We start from the raw sequence: 19,997 nt of genomic DNA, 5'->3' as shown, positions 1-19,997 counted from the left end.
AAAAGCTGACATAACATTTTCAAAAAAACACTCCCATTCAATTTATGTATATTTTAATTGACACGAAAAACAAAAACAGTATAAAAACATTCAGACACATTTCAGCCAAACGATAAACACTAGAATGTTCCAGAATGTTCCTCACAGTCTCTATCGCTCAATTACTCTGTGCTAGTACAATGCCTAATTGCCAGTGGCCATAACAAGATCGGTGCCAATAAAATTTTATACTACAATTTAACTTGTAAAGTTATGGTCATTTGGAATTGCTGTTGCTAATAGGGATAAAGGTTTTAATGTATTTTATGTAATAGTTGTATTTATTAAAAGGTAACAATGAATGCTTGTTTATTCGGTTTAAGAACTTTTGTTATACAATAAACTCCAAAGTAAGGGAAGTTAAGAAAAAAAAAAATTAATTTTGCTATCCTATTTATTTTCATATTGTACAATTTCTATTAATTTAATAAATGCATAATTGTTTCTAACTTATGACTAAGATGGTATATTGCAGTGTGCCCGTGACTTCGTCCGTTCCGTGGAGTCAAAGCGCAGCTTTGCCAGCTTATCCATACTAATATTATAAATGCGAAAGTAACTCTGTCTGTCTGTCTGTTACTCAATCACTTATTTACCTAGGTATCGTTTTTAAAAATAACGTCTCTAAATTATAATATTGTATATTTCTAATTTAATACCATTAGTTCCTGGGTAAATCGCTTTTAAATATGAGTATCACATTACAACAATATTCGTCTACCAATTTCTATACTATTTTAAAATATAAAATATTTTCTGTAAGCAAATTTAAATCATTTTATATCATAACTCATTTACTACAACTGACTACAAAGGTAATATTTTCTAATGGGAAATAAAGTGTATTCCGGGAGCAATTAATACTTTACTTTTTCTTATTCTTATAAGGAACTAAAGCTAATATTAATTATATAGGAGAATCGGAAGTATATGGCGCAGCTCCTGTCCATGTTATTTTCGCCTCTTGCCACCTGAAAGTAAAATTATGGGAACATTTAGTTTAATAAAAATAGTTTAAAATTAAGACAGAATTATCGAAACCCACCATGAAAAGTAGAAATTTCGATTTTGTCTAAATACCGAAAACCCGTTTTATCTGCTAAGAAAAATGCAGGAAAAGGTATGTTTTTTCCTCAGAAATATGGCATGGATAATGGATATACCCTATAAGCTTAGAATAGTGTAACTAATCTATGCCTTTAAGACCTTTTAAAGCTTCGTCTATTTGAAGTGAATCTTTGTAATTTGGTCCAAATAAAATGAGAATATAAACACTTATTACAAAATAACAAACAAATCAAAATGTTACGATTCACCGATCTCAATCATAAATGGGTGCATATTCGTACTTAAATACCATCTACCCGCTACCATGAACATTTAATTTGTAAACAGTTAAATTTACGAACTCCATTTGCATTGCAGCAAATAAATGTTCATATAGAGGCAGACATCTTAACATTTCACCGCGGATTTGTGCGCTCAACGCTGCCAAATATACGGCTTCCTATTGCGAAAATTGCACGATGTTATACCTACCTACCTGCTCGTGTTACTGTGTAGTATTTCGAATAAAGCTTAGCAAAATAGTAGCTGGATGTCTATTTTGATTTGGATTGTGTGTGTTTGTAGATTTGCATGTGTAGGCTTAAGAGATCACTGATAAGCTGATTTTCTAGTCTCAGTTAAAATGTTTATGTGGTTAAAATGTAACAATTATAAATATTGATTTTTCTTGTATCTGTAAATTTTTAGAACTGTTTATTAAAAAAGCCGAAAAAAACATGTAGTTGGAATTGATGTAGTGAAGCTGCCTGCAAAAGGTGAAGGTGAAAGGTGAAAATTAGCGATTTTCATTTTTAATTATTTTTTGCATTATTTTTCGAAATTAATCTTCTTTAGGCGCGTTGAGAGTGAAATTACAAGGTAGTTCATGGCAATACCGTCACGTCAGGGACTAAGGTGACGATTTTGGTTTCTTTGAATCTTGCCAAAGACACGTGTGCTCAGTACACACGCTCTTTTTCACATAATATCGAGGAGACTATTATACTACTCCCATACTTTGTATGAATAAGTTTCTCCAGCGGTGTAGCACTGATGTCATCAGTTCTGAGTGGTCCAACGTCTTCGTGTGCTCGTGTGTCCACATTGAGTAACACGTGGCATCCACCACATGTGTAGTAGTGGATGTCGAACCTAGGGAATTACAATTTTAATTAATATAACAAAAAGTCCACATGCTAAATTGGAGACAGAAAAACATCGTCGCTTATCCTTGCTGGGAATAAAAAAGGCTTATGAATAATATTTATCACAAAGTATGATTAGATATAATATTTTAGCAGTACATTATACCGTTGTATAACTTCCATAATATTATAATAAACATAAATTCATACCTCCTTTCAGCGTGATAGTTCCGTAACAGCTCCCGGTTTGTATTGAAAAGAACTCCGAAATGTCCAGAACAGCTTGTCACCTAATAAATAATAATTTATTTAAAAACAGTTCAATTTCATGAACCTAGATGGTAATAAAAATGAAGTAAAGACCTAGAGATCTGCCCCATCCATCTGATCCTACCGGATACGAAACAGGGGAAGATGAGCTGATATATCATAAATTAAGAAAAATGTGTTGGATTTCCTGAAGGTACCAATATTTTCTACTTTATTCATAGCCTTTTTTCTTGATCCATGTATTAGTAAATCATTTTCATGAATGATCTATCTAAGGAGCCTATTATTTAAACATTGTGTTCCAAAATAATATTCCTATACTTACCCATATAGGTAAAGCAGGGGTCTTCAATCTTGATCCAGGGTACTGATTCGAGACATGGTTGGTGACGGTATCATCACCATTGTACCACACAAGTAGACCCACTGGGCTTCTGGACAGCACACCAAATTGGGGCATAGCCTGGATTTAACCACCACATAGATGCATTAATGTGTTGAAATTATTTTTTTTTTACCATTTTCAAACCGCCAGATCAAGACAACATTTGATTGGGACCACAGGAAAGGCACCAGTTCTTAAATAAAAAATTGGTTCACCTATATGAAAGTTACTGAGGTAACCAACTCAAAAAATAAAACAGTCGTAATGCTTTCCTTTTTTTGAAGTCGGTTGAAAAAGGTAAAGGTAACTATCCTGCTAGAGATGATTCCTAGCTATACGGCATTAATTTGAAGCTGTTATTTAATTTTATCTGCTTCAATTTATTTTGCACGTAAAAGAGTAAACAAGCATACAAATTTAACACAGAAATATACAGGAATAATAAAATATAAACAGAAAAATATACAGATCTCTAGGTAGCGATCTCTTCATAAAGTTCGCTTAAAAATAGTTCCAGAGATTAGGTGAGACAAACAGATTATATATATTGTCAGAAGGGCCTTTTACACGAATTAGTTTCATAAAACTGGTTTAGCCGTTCTGGAGGTTAACGTTACATTATGATATGAGAATTTTATTTTTGTTGTTCAGTGTTCTCATATTTGGTACTTTTTCATTAATTGTAAGTTTGAATTTTGTTCAAATCTCAACTTATATTAACATCCAGCTGTAACTTACTTTAATACGACTGCAAATAGTTGTTGTTTGTTTTTGTGTAATTGTAATTGTTGTTGTTATTTGTTAGTATTTGTGTGAATATACTTTATATTATAAAAAATAATGTCAGGCTTGTTAGACCACTTGTTAGGGATGAATAGGAAAACGGATATTAATAAATTGATAGATCGGGTTAAGATAAATTGTATTGATGATGATGATGATAATATAATGACGATGATGATGAAGTCATAACTTACATAATGATCTTCATCCCCCACATATTGCACACCATTATGGAGATAGGGCGTGGCTCGACCAGTGAGGAGCAGCGTGGTGACATTCAGAGACCCTTCCACTTGTGTAGATACTAGGTAGTTTAGTTTACCGTCTAGATCTTTCTTTATACTGAAATTAGAATATAAATACATAGTAAAGCGCGTCACACACGGTGAAGATACTATAATATTTTATCTTAAGATACTGTTATATTTTATATTACAGTATCTTAACGCATCCGGTATCAGCGTTCGGACCATCATTTTTCTTTTTGTCATTGCGTACTAAGACTCCTGTAGAACCGCCATCCTGTTACAAATGACCCACAAAATTTCGCGTCATTTGTACGCAATGACAAAAAGAAAAATGATGGTCCGAACGCTGATACCGGATGCGTTAAGATACTGTAATATAAAATATAACAGTATCTTAAGATAAAATATTATAGTATCTTCACCGTGTGTGACGCGCTTAAATCGAGAAAATCTTATTGTTGCAATTTACAAAATAAGGAAACATAAATTCCATACATTTTTGAGAATAAGTTATGTAGTTATAAGGGTAATAATATTTCCGTAATTTCCACAATTAATATTTCTTAAATATTTTAAAATAATATTGCCATAATTCTGTTCGTGAAATAAAAGTGGATTTATTACATTAAAATCATTAAAATCTCGTCAGATTCGGTATTGCTGTTTCTGGTACTATCTGCAACAAAATGACGCCCATATTTTACCAGCGTGTTCCTATCTTTAATAATTTAAATTAATACCGATATAATACCCAATAAATTCATCAAAACTGAAGTATTTTTATCTTCGTTAATTAGTTTTCTTACTTTTCACAGCCTCTCGACAAGATGGCAGCATACAGGAGAAGCAACGCACCTGAACCGTCTTCTGACTGAAACTAATTATAATTTTAGATATAATTAAATTTACAAATTATAATCTATGGTATAAAAGTATTTAATTTTAAAGGGATTTTATTTATAACATTGTTTATCTCGACGTTTCACTATTAGACTACAGGCATAAAATAATAAGATTCAGCACTATACCGTCACTTGTAAGCTGTCCACCTGAGTGCAGATGAGAATTCGAAAGTACAGGTAGAGATTTTTCCCCTTGTCTCCATGATTTTTGTACGGCGCGCCGTACTTTCGAATTCTCATCTGCACTCAGGTAGCTTACAAGTGACAGCATAGTGCTGAATCTTATAATTTTATGCTCTTATATCGTTCTAGATAGGTCACCTGGTGGTTCAGATTACCCATAAATTTTTCAACATGGGCCTGTAGTCTATATACATAAAGCGTTGACACCGGCAAACCCGAATTCATGCGAGTAAGTAAAAGAGCCAAATACAGGAATACAAAATTTTAAATCTATTATGTATTGACTTTAAATGATAAATTATTTTATACTAGTGGTCCGCCCCGGCTTCGCCCGTAGTACATATTTCGCAATAAAAGATAGCCTATGTCCTTTCTCGGGTATCAAAATATCTCCATACCAAATTTCATGCAATTTGCATGAATTTTGGTTCAGTAGTTTAGGCGTGATTGAGTAACAGACAGACAGAGTTACTTTCGCATTTATAATATTAGTATGGGTAATTAATACATAACGACCGACAATTACGATATGAAAGTGTTTTTAAAGTAATTTTTCGGTCCGTCAGCTATTGGCCTAAACTCATAACTACCTACAAATCGCCGCCTAGACTTGACAAACATTTAACTTATTCACAGACAAAATCTATAAAATGTAACCTTGATTAAAGTTATAAAAGCTTTTAGTTTAACAAACAACGATTTAAGTATCACATTTAAATCTGTTTACAGCCATTGAGATAATATTAATATGGAGACGACACCGCCTACATCACTTATGTTCCATTCAACAAACGTCATGTGACGTATGTTGAGCGGTATTTTTTAATGGTTTTAAAGTGAAACGCATCAAACATGCCTTCGTGTGTGTTATGATATTGCACAAATAATACAAATAATACGGAAAAGTGCAAAGGAATAACTTTCATCGGTAAGTACCTAACTAGATAATAATTTTTAAAACTTAGTTAGAGCAAAAAAATGGCGCACAGATTTTGTTCGTGGTGTCTCCTCCATACGTAGTAATATTATCTCAATGTTTACAGCGTTTAAATTCCAAATTCTAAATCAAAGTTTAATAATTCCTCAAATCTAGATTCTCTCCTAAAACTATTTCGAAAAGTTATGAATATAATTATCAAGATGAATTGAGTAACTCGAGCTTATAATTTTTAGTACTACAGCGAAAATTTTCCGAAATTACGATTGAAACTAAAAGCCCCAAGTTTGGGATCTGTTGAAAGTTCTCGGCGTTTTGTTGACAAGACGCCCCCGGAGTTTTGGTGACGAAAGTTGTTTTATGATGGATCAGTCTTATACAATTTGGAAGAATTTATATACACTTTGTAAAAATGCTTCGTGTCTATGTTGTCTTGTGTTTGCTAATTAATTAATACAAATAATATTTGGAAAAGATAGGTTTTAATTATTAATTAACTGACTTAAAGAGAGTTTTGAGAAATCCGTGAAATGTTATAAAATTTTTGATTTAATATAATATACTTACCAAGTACAAATATCTCTTTATAAATATTTGCAAATCCTCCAGACTTTTAAACTCGAACAAATGCAGCTAAAAATAGAAAATAAACCTCTTTAAGATTCGTTCAATTAACTTTTTGCTGCAACATCTTTGAAATATCAAGATGATTGATGAGGAAAATAAGACGGAGTTTTATTGAAGATTTTATTGTTTTTTTTTTTACTCTCTAATCCTGTCCTGTTTATTGAAGACAAAAGCCTGATCAATGAGCCATCTTAGTTCATTCATATAAATGTTACAAATACATTATTCATTTATCTAGAAAAAGCTACCAACCTTTTCAGTAATCCCATCCTGGTAATAATTCGAGCTATGCTGCACATACGTATGATCAGTGGGCAAAGCCAACAAAGCCTTCGGTTCGTTGGAACCAGCGCAGCGCCAGATTACTTCGCTGCAAGCGCGCCAGAGGGCTTCTTCTTGCCTCTCTTCGGAGGGTCGGAGATAGCTGAACATAGAAGAAATTTGGAGCCATTAAATCTGTCTATTTGTATTTATTTATATAATTTCTATGTATTTATTTATTTTTCCTCTCTGTCTTCTGGAATTCTGTCTATTTGCTCTTCCATTGTGAAAACAAAACTTGAATAATTTGAATTAAGAGTAACACACACTAATTGAAATTATTATCCCTACGATAATTGGGTTAAAAATCAATCCAAAAATTATTGACCCTTCAGAAATATATGAAACCTTTTGTGAAATGTTATTTTTCAGCTCAGGTTACCAATTAAAAGTAACACACACTAGTTCAAATTATCCTATACGTTTAAAAAACTTATACAAAATGCATATTGACTTGAATATTTCAGTGCATAAAAATGACTATTCAGTATCATAGAATGCCATAGCAGGGATTTATGTCCCAGCACATGGCGTGTTGGAGAAATATGATCGGCATTATAGGTCCACGGTGCTCGCGGGGGTTATTCTGCGTAACGATGTTTTACTAATATTATAAAGAGGAATTTGTTTTTGTGTGTAGGTATGTAATTTTTTCACACATTCTTCTTATTGGTTAATCTTTTTTATGAGCTTTTTCTTATTCAAATAAGTTAACAGTTACCATGAATCTATACTATACTAATATTGTAAAGCTAAAGAGTTTGTTTGTTTGTTTGGAGGCACTAATCTCAAGAAGTACTGGTCCGATTTGAAAAATTCTTTCGCTATTGGATAGCCCATTTATCGAGGAAGGTTACAGGCTATATTATATCATCAAGACCAACAGAAGCGGAGCCACGCGGGTGAAACCGCGGAGCGCAGCGGTATCGTTTCATTCTAACACCGTACCTCAGAATAACCCCCGCATGTTTGTTATACAGGGTGTGATTTTGAAAGGGGACGCCTGTAATTTTGTTCTGTCGTACCACAAACATTGGGATATCGCAACTAGCAGTCGCGTAAAATATTGGCTACGGGCTGTCGTTAAAAATGTGCGAACGAGCTTTTTATCAAGTTGCGGTGAAAAAGGGCAATATTTAGTATTATGTGCCAGTTTTAATGATATAGGTTAACAGGATAAGCGTTTTATTGACATTATAAATCAAGTATATAAATCTAAGTTTAGACATGTTTTTTCAACTTTATGATAACTATGAAGTTTTATTTAATTGGGGATTAATTCAACATTCAAAATATTCTACAAATAAAAAATCTTTGTTCTACAAAAAATCAACAGTAGGTACAAACTCAATTTGTACTAAAAATAAATCTAAAATATTCATGCATTAAAATTGTAAGAACAAAAAATAATATTTGTGTTAAAACTTTTTTACCTATCTGGCGGCTCCTTGGATTTATTGTCCTTGGTGATTGGCCGGGAATCGAATAGAAGCCATTTGATGATATGAGCTTGGAGAGCAGACAGCAATGATCTGGTACCGTTACGAGCGGCTGCGAGACCATAGGCTAAAAATATAATAGACCCACATGAAAAAAACCTATTTTTTTTAATAGAGCTAATAATTAATAGATTGATATCATTTTACATTTTTATATATTATTTTGAGCGGTATTCACCAAACTGTGTCATTTTAAAAGTTATCTATAGGGTAAAGGTAAATTTTTGCCACTTTTTTAATGGTCATTTGACTAGATCGTTTCAGAAGTACTTGTTTCTAGTTTACTGACATCTCCATAATATTAATTTCATAGAAATACTCTAGTTTGCAAACTTAAAGTAGGTACACATAGAGGCCGATAAAATAAAAAATAGAAATTCGAGCACAAGACGGTATCGACGGAATATTTTTTTTTAAATTTCTGATTGGTTTATAAATGAAGTATATGAATGTCTTAATGAATGTTATAAAACTATATACATATCAAATACCTAGAGGCTGTTCAGCTGGTCGCATCACGAGTGGTGTGTGTATCCACTCTCCTCTCGGTGGACATGATGATGTACCGAATGCTGTCACTCGCAACTCCTGGAGACAACCGTTAATCTAAAAATTGTATATTCTGTTTCTTTGGAATAAATGATGTAATTCGAAACATGATTGAAGTAATCGTATTGCTAATTCTGTTCTTCAATAAAACCTTCTTCCATAAAAAATAAAAAAAAATTTAGTAATTTTTATATAATAGTAGTAATATTTGCACATCCAATCGATGGGTAGAATGTATTAGCCACATAAAAAAAAATACTTATTAAAACTCAGTATGATTATATTATTGGTTGTAAATATTAAAAATATGTTACGACTCATTAAATAAATAAATGTTTGAGTTTATTTCACTAACCGTAGCCAATTCTTCAGTGATTGGTGTACCTCCCACGACTGCCGGTCTGGCCCCCACCATAATACGGTTCCTGGCGTACATTACTCTTTCTGAAAAGAAGAAAGACTGAGTTAAGGTATACATGTCATAGTAAGTTTGGTTTATTACACTGTTTTGTAAATGAAAAAAAGCGTGTGTGCCGAGCACACGTGTCAGAAGTGAATCTTTGGCAAGATTCAAAGATCCCAAAATTGTTGCCTTACTCCATGACGTGACGGTATTGCCTTGAAATTTTACTCTCAACGCGCCTAAAGAAGTTTCGCTTCAAAAATACATCACTTCCTAAATCTGGCATTTTCCTTCAATATTTTTCTTAAAAATATTTAACAAGAGGACAATAAAGTTTAAGTTGAGATAGTTATTCGATTTTAAGTTTTTGGCTTCAAACTAATACAATTATATAGTTTTAGTTTGTATCGAAGAAAGTTTATTTAACTTTATTAAGTTCAGTTTATTTAACGTTAATAAGATTAGTTCTTGAGTAAAGTCTGTAATCTGATTGAAACTTAAAAGTTAAAATAACAACAAATTTGTTAATTTAAAAATTTGTTGTTAAAATTTGTTAATAATAATAATTTACGAAGAAAATACAAAATATTATGTAAGTTATACCTATAAATTAGACGTAATAAAAAAAAACAACTAATTAAATTTTGGAATGAGTTAATTTTGTTTTGTGTTTTAGTAATGTTTTAAAAGAACATAGTATTAATTAAGTCCCGACATACCAACTTGATTCTTACCATTTCTATGAAATTTTATGCTATTCTTTTAAATAATATTTAAAATAAGCAGGCAAGAATTTAAACATACCATAAAATTCCTCTTGATAAGTTCCAAGTACGTGTTTCCTTAACATTATTTGCATTCACGAAGCATGTGTTTTTATTTAATTTGTTTATAGTTTCTAATAAAGTATATTTGATGTGCTCCTCATTAAGCTAATCGGGGCATAAAATACCTAATTATCTTATATCATTTAACAATGTATTTAGTAAAATCCATACTAATATTATAAATGCGAAAGTAACTCTGTCTGTCTGTTACTCAATCACGCCTAAACTACTGAACCAATTTGCATGAAATTTGGTATGGAGATATTTTGATACCCGAGAAAGGACATAGGCTACTTTTTATTGCGAAATATGTACCACGGGCGTAGCCGGGGCGGACCGCTAGTATTTTATATTTTTTAGGTATACTTTATGCTCTGAAGGTAGAATTTAATGAAAGAAATTTAAATATTTTACTATATTAACTGTTATTTTAATATTGTATTAAATTAAAAATTGATACTACAAAAATATTTCATTCTATTGAAATTTAAAGACAATTTTATATTTATCGTAGTTATTAATTTTAAAAACCTTATTTAAAAATCGAACGCCATTCTAAACGAGTATTCTAAATTTTATTGATTGCCAGTTATTATTTATTAGTAATTTAATCTGTGGTTATATTAAAAAAAAATACGTGTGGCACTCGAGGACTGCCGCGGTAAAGCTATTGCATAGCATCGCATCGCTGTGCCGGTTGGAGAGGGGGGTGTTAGGTTTTTTCGTTACGGAATTTTTACATTCGGTCGCCGCGCTCAAAGTCTGAGATAAAAGCTATGCAATAGCTTAAAAATCAAATAAATGCGTACACATGTGAATACGTCAAACACTGTATATAAACTGGTTGGTTTCCGATATTGAGGCGTGAAATTGATTCAAAGTGAATACGAGTCTTCGTGTAAATTGCATTGGGTTTGATGCACACAAGGTTGAAAGATTTATTTTTAAATGCGTTTAGATCAATTCTTTGTGGAAAATGTGCATTGAATATAGAAAGAAAACAAGTTATAATTTAAAACCTTTTAAAGCATAGATCGTACATAAATTTACATTTTTATCCTATTCTACTATCCTATCCTACTATCCTATCCTACTAATATTATAAATGCGAAAGTTTGTGAGGATGGATGTGTGTGTGTATGTTTGTTACTCTTTCACGCAAATAATACTGAACCGATTACAATAAAATTTAGCACACATATAGAGGGTAACTTGGACTAACACATAGGATAGGTTTTATCTCAGAAATCTCACAGGAACGGGAACTATGCGGTTTTTCTTCGAAAGCGTGGGCAAGGCCGCGGGCGGAAAGCTACTATTAGAATATGTTTTGCAATATTAGGATACTAAATAATGTTAATTGCTACGGTAATTTCTTGCGAAGCATGTTCGACAATAAGAATGTACCTACCCAGATTCGAGACCCGATCAATAAGATTATTTGGATTTATCAAAGTTTTAATATTGACAGTAGTTACTTATATTGTTATCAAAATGGAATAGCGACTGCAGAGTTCATACAACTTTTATGCCTGCGCGAGCGCTTTCTAGACAGACCGCTTAGAGCTTAAGCAAATTAACGGAGAGGTTGGGGGTTGTTCCTTATACAATTTATGACATAAATAAATCTTTTCAGACTTAGAATTGTTATCCGCTGAATTCAGGACTTGAAACATTACCACAATATCGTTTTGCGAAAAACATCAATTAGACTGGGGTAGAAGCCTTTAAAAACAATGAAAAGATAAAAAAAATCGCAGTCGGATGAAACCCATTAGAAAAGGAGGGGAATATGATGAAAAAAAAGGAAAAATAAATTACGGTCAATCCGAGTTCGGGAAGTGGGAGGGGGGAGCTTTTAAGAGAAAAAAATGGTTTCTCCTGATTTCCGACAAAACTACAAGTCCTATAGAAAAAAGTTCAATAGCAAAGTTGTAGATAATTAAAAGTTCTACAACTTTTGTATTCACAATTTTTTCACATAACCTGAAAATTTAGGTGAAAAATTCAAAAAACCAAGTTTATGGTCTTTTATTTTTATCTACTTCAAAATTTATTATTTTTCTATGAAATTTGGTGGAAACTTACTTTATTATGTCCCGAATACACTGTAATTTATTTGATTGAAAATATTTATATTTTCGCCTTAGTTTGAATTAATACCAAAAAAACAACCTAATTTTCAATCGAAAAGTCACCCGTCAAAATATCAGCTTTTTTCAAAAACTTGGGGTGCCTTTTATTCATTGAAATCTCTTCTTTCATATGGTGTAAAAAAAATAAACACCACTATAGTAAATGTTCTCAGGAAATGCATACAAACAGTGTAATAATGAGCTTTTACTAAATCAGGCACACTTCTTGAACTCTATATCTTCTCTTGTATCGGCTTTTCGGTAATATTTCAAAAGAAAAATAATTATCTGTTCTAAGTTTAATATTTTACAGCATATTCAAAAGCAAAATGATGTCGATAAAAACATTTCAGGTAGTTCGAGAAGTGTGCCTGATTTAGTAAAAGCTAATTTTCACACTGTTTATATGCATTTCCTGAGAACATTTTACTATGGTGGTGTTTATTTTTTTTACACCATATGAAAGTAGAGATTTCAATAAATAAAAGGCACCCCAAGTTTTTGAAAAAAGCTGATATTTTGACGGGTGACTTTTCGATTGAAAATTAGGTTGTTTTTTTTGTATTAATTCAAAATAAGGCGAAAAAATAAATATTTTCAATCAAATAAATTACAGTGTATTTGGGACATAATAAAGTAAGTTTCCACCAAATTTCGTAGAAAAAAAATAAATTTTGAAGTAGATAAAAATAAAAGACCAAAAACTTGGTTTTTTGAATTTTTCACCTAAATTTTGAGGTTATGTGAAAAAATTGTGAAAACAAAAGTTGTAGAACTTTTAATTACCTACAACTTTGCTATTGAACTTTTTTCTATAGGACTTGTAGTTTTGTCGAAAATCGAGAGAAACCATTTTTTTCTCTTAAAAGCTCCCCCCTCCCGCTTCCCGAACTCGGATTGACCGTAATTTATTTTTCCTTACATTTTTATCATATTCCCCTCCTTTCCTAATGGGTTTCATCCGACTGCGATTTTTTTTTGTTTCAAAAATTATCTACTCTAGTCTAAATCAGAAACTAGACGCAGAAAATGTTGTTGAAATAATTGTTTACAAATTAAACTTAATAACGTGAAATACTCAAACAGATTAATATATCAAATAAAGCATATTAAGCCGCTTACGTAAAATTTCAATTTCATAAATAAATAAAATAAAATTCAGAGTTAATATTTATGAAATTTCATGGAAATTGCAAATTAGTATTGAATACAATATTAATTTAAACATAGAAACTTCGTGCTAAATTAAATTTTTTTGTTGAAAATTATTTTAAATGATGTAGGTACATGAAACATCGATAAAACTAAATGAAAAACTTTTTAATTATGTCAATAGAGTCAATAATACTTTAGGTTTAATAGTAACCGGATTTCAGAAATAACTCATCCAAATATCGAATTAAATTACAAAAGTGCAATTTAAAAAAGTAATAAGAATCAAATTTCAATAAACACGAAAAAATTAAAATTTGGAGCAAAGTATCTTATTTTAAATTAATTTATTTTATTTCATTATTACAAAGAATTCTCACATAATTATATTATATTGAAACACTTGACAGCATTATAAATGATCGCTTATCTCTCAAAAGCAAACCTTTAACCATCACACCCATATCTACAAAAAAAAAACAAACAAAATAATGTCCTACACTAAACGATCACACAAATAAAAACCTACACCAAATACACATTTAAAATTGTCCTACACTAAACTAATAAAAAACTAACATACCCATTAATCCTTCACTATATTATTCACACACAAAAAACGCACACAAAAAACTGTCCTACACTAAACTAATTAAAAACTGACATATCCATTGATCCTACACTATATTATACTACACATAGAAAAAGAACTGTCCTACACTAAACTAATTAAAAACTGACATACCCATTGTCGCTGCTACAATTAAGGCAGTAATGAGACGTCAATCCATGCTAGGTGGTATAGACCAAGTGATAGCATGTACAAGCCCAAGGTCTAATGATTTTGTGCAAGGCCGTTGCAAGTACTTAATCATGTGTTTGAGGGTGAACTTGTAATTATGGTGGATCCTGAGTGGCAGTGGCGCATGAAGGTTTCGATTGTAATAGATGTTCAGTGTTTATTTCTGTATGTTGTATATTTGGTAAAAAGATGTGGCTTCGATATTACTCAGAACTAAATCGATACTAATAAAGATTATCAAAATGATCCTAATGTAAATGAGAACGCGAAAAATTAACGAAGTAAAGTGGTTTGATTTGTATCCTAGTTATAGTTCTTCTGTTCTTTTTTTAAGGTTCATTACCATTGGCATCTGAAAGCAACCTTGATAATGAATAACATATTATGAACTAGGTATGTTAAGCAAAAACTTCAAAGATTTATCCAAAATAACTCGTCAGAAGGGGAAGGAATAGCATCAGTATTAAGTTCTCACCAATGTTTTGGTATCTCTGTATTTGTTTAAATCTTGAAATGTATGTCAGTATGTTAGAATTCAATTCGTTATATTTTAAATACTTTCGAGTAGTTAATCATCGTAAATAATAGGTAACAACAATCTAACTTTATAGCATTTATGAAGAACGCATAATAATTTCCATCCCATTCCATATTTTTTTAACAATCCCAAACCACTCGTATAATCAAAATTACATAGTTACATTTTCAAATAATCCACACAAACTTATTTCCCAATAAACTCAATACATCTCGAAAATTCCTAGCCAATGTAAACAGAATATTCTTATCCAATTTCAGGTGTCGCCAACATATTGCCATTACCACGTGAAACCCAATTTTACTAGAAAATTGTTACATCGTCTACACCCAGTCAATATCAGCACCTAAGGAAATTAGTCTTTTATTTATAGACGCCTACATTCGTGAGCGGTTGCAACTTAGATTACAAAATAAAAGACAGATGGAGCGTTGCCGAACTAAACCGAATAATTTATCGTCATTTCCATAAAGCTATGTGTGCTGTCATTTCGCCGTTGCACTGTACGTACACGGTGCTTCTGTGTGCGTGTTATGTTACCAGATAATGAAAAATTTCCCAAATTTTTGCCCGACTACGGAAGAAAGAGGGTTATGTTTTTCGAGTGTAGGTATGTATGTATAATATTTCTTTGACACGCCCTGCAGTATAAACTGTTGGATCGATTTTGAGTTGTGACTTGTGAGGTGTCATTGCAATCATCTGAATTATGAAGGTAGCTGTGGTGGTAGTGACGTAGGCTACATAAATTATTAGCAGTCATGTTTTAATTTTTATCTTATATATAAAATTCTCGTGTCACAATGTTAGTCTGCATACTCCTCCGAAACGGGTGGACCGATTCTCATGAAATTTTCTGTGCATATCGGGTAAGTCTGAGAATCGGCCAACATCTATTTTTCATATGTACCACGGGCGAAGCCGGGGCGGACCGCTAGTTTTAATATAAATTCGGGTTTTTGATATTATTTTATAATATTGTAAAAATTATTTTATCACCTATCTAGTATCTACTAAAGTTATACATAGATAAAATAACTTTATTCAATTTTTATTAAATAAATTACATTAAATTTATTAAATAAATTACATTAAAAAAAGTTTTTATTTTTCAAAACATATGAATGCGAATAGCGGTAGTTTTTAGTCGAGAATGCGGGACATTTTATTTTCATCATATCCATCATGTGTTCACATGAATTAAATCGCAAGCGAAAACGACGCTTTTTATAAAAGTAACAAAAAAATGTATAATGCTTTTTAAAATAATCTAATAATGACCATGAACTTTTATTGCACTATACAAATAATCACATTCACGATCGAAAAATCCAACAGCACTACCCCGAATATCTTTTAACCATTTTACCCCTAAAAATGGCAAATTCATTTTCAAAATACTGGCAGCATACGTTGAAGTTTTGAATTCCTTCGTATTTGTAAAATTATTATTTGTATACAAAATTAAATAAGCCAAATAATCTACAGAAAATCTGTAAAACGATGTTTTATCTTTTTGTTTGTTTTCGGGAACAAGTTTTACAGCGTTTTAATATCACAAGACAGCATTTTTTTACTAAAATATCAAACCCCTTTTGACGTATTGCATGACACTAGAATCGCTATAGCACTAGCGGAGGAACGTATTCGTTTTTGATTTCGTATTTTCTTTGACAAGGGCGATGAATGATTGACATGCTCCATCTGTATTTTATTTTGTAATCTAAGGGTTGCAATATAAACCGCGGCCATATTTCAAAATGGCGTCGTTCGATTTTTGAAGTAACGTCAGTTTGCGCGCGTGATTTACGTAGACTGTGTGATTCGTGCTGTTTGTTGGAAATATGCTGACTTGCATAGGATGGAAAAGTGCATTTTCGCAGTTTTGAGTCTTTGTAATATTATGAAGAATGGTTGATCCCAGCAGCGTATTTTTTAATGAAAATAATTTGTCTATAAAACTTTATATTTTTTCTTATAATTAATTACTCTTACTTATTTCTTAAATTAAAATAATTTTTCTTAATTATCGTGTGAAATTTGTGTTATTAGTCGTGTTATTAATCGTAAGAAACATTTATAAATACCAAATATCTCAACGAAACAATAAAGTTAAAGTAGCCTCTACGACGTAGCTCTTTTCGTAGCTTCTAGCGTAGATCGTAGCTTTTGACTTGATGGCGTAGTATGTATATTAATTATTTTATTGAAAAATTCTGATAGTTTGAAAAAAAATTATGGCGAGCTCCAGAACGCTATTTTATCCAAAATAATAAACAACTTGAACAAACCAATGTACTTTAGATGATGCAGATTATTCTGTTTACACATACCCTTCATACTAATAAACAACAGAAAACATAAAATTCAAACAATATTTTTACAATCAAATTTTAAATACAATTACAGTTCATCATCATCTTCTACAACAGTGCAAAAGTGACGTACTATATAAACTTTAGTTTCCACAGAAAGAGATTGTATATGTGAAAACTACAAAATAGAAAACATGCCTACAATTTCGTTAACATTAGGGCAACAGCGATTTTCTAACCTGGCTGTGCGCCAGGCCAGTGGTCGCTGAGCTTAGCCGTGTCGACAGGTGCTTGGACCTACACTAGCATAGCACGTTGTTGGACAAATATTCATCCAGATAGATGGCAAACAAAAGCTAGTCTAAGAACACTTATCTATAATTCTATACTAATAAAATAACGCTCCAGAATGTGCTTGTTTTCAGACTTGCATCTTGCGTAGAAAGTACTATCAAAAATGTTGTCATCACGTGCCATGCATCGCGAATGTGAACGCTCCGCACCGTGAACGTACGACGACCGGCTGACGCGACGTTGCCGCTCCACGCGGTGAACGCATGAGGAGCGGCTGATGCGCCGTTGCCGCTACGACTAAATTAACGTTTATTTTACAAAGAAAACTGAAACTATGTTGCTATATTATTAGTAATTTAATAATGCTTTCTAATTAAATAGAACTGATAAAAAAGTATTTATTTATGGGTTCCTTATCTAAAATCTCTATCTCATCAGTCTATTAAGTTATCCCACATCAATATGCTTGGTGCACGGGAATATATACCTAATGACAACCCAATTGCACATGATCGTACTATAACATTTAACGTCTCAATAAAGACTAGAACAGCGTGAACAATTTATCTTTATGAGCTTCCTGCGCGTTGTTACACAAACTATTTATGGACTGTGGTTTAATATCACTGGAGATAAAAATTTAAGTAAATAACGAGACACGCTTCTAGTTTAACAGAACAGTTTTATAGTTTTTGTATAATATTTAATGCTAAAGTTTGTAGATATGTTTACACTTTAGATATAAGGATAATTATGTAACTTTGTCATATTATATATTAATTAATATATACTCATTTAAGATTATAAAATTGTTTTTAGTATCGTTTTTGTACTTGCGTATTGTTTAACATAATTACATACATAGTAATTGATTGCATTGTAATCTTTATTGAAGTGAAAACTTCTTTAGCGGCGTTGAGCACTTTTTCTGTAATAGGTATAAAATCTTAAACTCGCGTCAGGAAACCTGACCTGATCGAAAAAGCGTAAGACGGATACCATTCCAAAATATCAAACATGCTCAACGTTAATAATCAAGTTTTCACTTCTGCCGGCACTCCCGGAGTGCAACCCATGCCATAGATCTGTTATAAAATATACAATTGTTTTAATTGTATTCAAATAAATAATAACTGGATAAGAGGTTAGGGCTGTAAAATTATTATCACGACGTTAATTTGGCAGTTAGCCCGTGGACACAACGAATCGCGATAAGCCGGGAGGGCAATTCATTATAATTGTGTTTTATTCTTTGCAAATGAACAAGCGTAGATAAGAGAGTTTATAGGTTTTGTATGAGATATTATGCCCCTGAATGCGTATATCTATATGTGTACTGAATTTGAATAAAAATGTAAATTAATAAATAAATGTTGTGATACGAAATTAGGGTAACTTCAAACTCGATTTAAATAATTTAAAATTTTTAGGATCCTTTTTTTGCCATAAACTACAACTTCTTTTCGAGAAATGCAGCAAAAAACAATACAATGATAGATGAAAACGTATCAATATCAAAAATAAAAGAGATCCAATAAAAATTTTACAAAAAAAATATTCTACCAAAATTTTGTAGGTAGATTTTTTCCTTTTTTGGTCGGACAGGCAATTCAACTTTGGACCTCTTAATATCTACACGTATAAGCTAACCACAAAAAAATAACAACAAATCATTAAAATAAATAAATAAACTTACCATCACTCATCCTTCCCAATTCCGGTGACAAGAGGAGTAATCTCTTCTCAACTTCTACACTTCTGTTCACACTCTTATCGTCTCTTATTGCTTCATATTTCATATTATTGTGAGAAGTCGGTGTTTTATTGTACACAAGATATTTTGTTAGTTCGTCCATTCTAAGCTAGCTAATCTAAAAAGCGGTTTATATACAGTTTTTGTGTTTATGTAAGGAAAATATAGATATAAATGCTACAGTAGTTTTTTTTAATAGAACATTGAATCTATTTTAGACTCTACTTAAAAGCAAAAGCTTTAGAAATAAAAAAAAGACGGGTTACACTCCGGGAGTGCCGGCAGAAGTGAAAACTTGATTATTAACGTTGAGCATGTTTGATATTTTGGAATGGTAACCGTCTTACGCTTTTTCGATCAGGTCACGTGTCCTGACGCGAGTTTAAGATTTTATACCCATTACAGAAAAAGTGCTCAACGCCGCTAAAGAAGTTTTCACTTCAAAAAAATATACAAATAATGTTGTACATGAGCATTGTGTATTTTTTTTACTTATCTATGTAATAATATTGTCTTGGTTTTAATAAAGTAAAAAGTTATGGAAATAATTTTGGTTCACTTAAAATCATATAAACTCAGGAAAGGAGAAAATAAAGTAAACGAAATAATTGTTCTGTTATTTCACGATCTTTTCGATCGGAAGTTCATTTTGAGATTGCTTTGCCTTGTCAAAGTGATTAAATAATACTATGAACTCATACTAAATTTACAGTTATGAATTGATATATATATATATTGTGGTCCGTAAATAAATCGTCATTTCACCTTTTTAAAATTAATATTATTATTAACTAGCTTTCCACCCGCGGCTTTTCCCGCGCAGTCAAAGAGAAACCCGCATAG

General features: G+C 31.7%; 1 protein-coding gene across 1 annotated transcript; it reads right to left on the bottom strand.

Moving 5' to 3' along the window:
* Positions 1 to 946: 946 nt before the first annotated feature.
* Positions 947 to 19,257, bottom strand: LOC149490077 (inactive ubiquitin carboxyl-terminal hydrolase MINDY-4B). Its single transcript, XM_089714910.1, has 12 exons — positions 19,098 to 19,257; positions 9,291 to 9,379; positions 8,878 to 8,974; positions 8,321 to 8,453; positions 6,819 to 6,990; positions 6,507 to 6,572; positions 4,724 to 4,794; positions 3,864 to 4,011; positions 2,827 to 2,964; positions 2,442 to 2,521; positions 2,104 to 2,238; positions 947 to 1,010 (listed from the first exon to the last, which is right to left on the bottom strand). Exons 1-12 carry the CDS (start codon positions 19,255 to 19,257, stop codon positions 947 to 949), a joined length of 1,353 nt encoding a protein of 450 aa, XP_089571036.1.
* Between the last annotated feature and the right edge of the window lie 740 nt (positions 19,258 to 19,997).

This window comes from Colias philodice, chromosome 3, assembly GCF_061535455.1.
Source record: "Colias philodice isolate Cphi_HAF_F1 chromosome 3, ilColPhil1 Martin Lab GWU primary, whole genome shotgun sequence".
In the NCBI taxonomy this organism is placed as follows: Eukaryota; Metazoa; Arthropoda; class Insecta; order Lepidoptera; family Pieridae; genus Colias; species Colias philodice.
The sequence above is the reverse complement of the archived record's forward strand: the minus strand, read 5'-3'. Positions and strand labels throughout refer to the sequence as shown.

Coding starts and splice junctions, on each gene's coding strand:
- LOC149490077 (XM_089714910.1), bottom strand. CDS start 19,257: ATGGACGAACTAACAAAATATCTTGTGTACAATAAAACACCGACTTCT. Junction 2,239..2,441: donor AACTATCACGCTGAAAGGAG/GTATGAATTTAT, acceptor GTAATTCCCTAG/GTTCGACATCCACTACTACA. Junction 1,011..2,103: donor GAGAAACTTATTCATACAAA/GTATGGGAGTAG, acceptor TTTTACTTTCAG/GTGGCAAGAGGCGAAAATAA.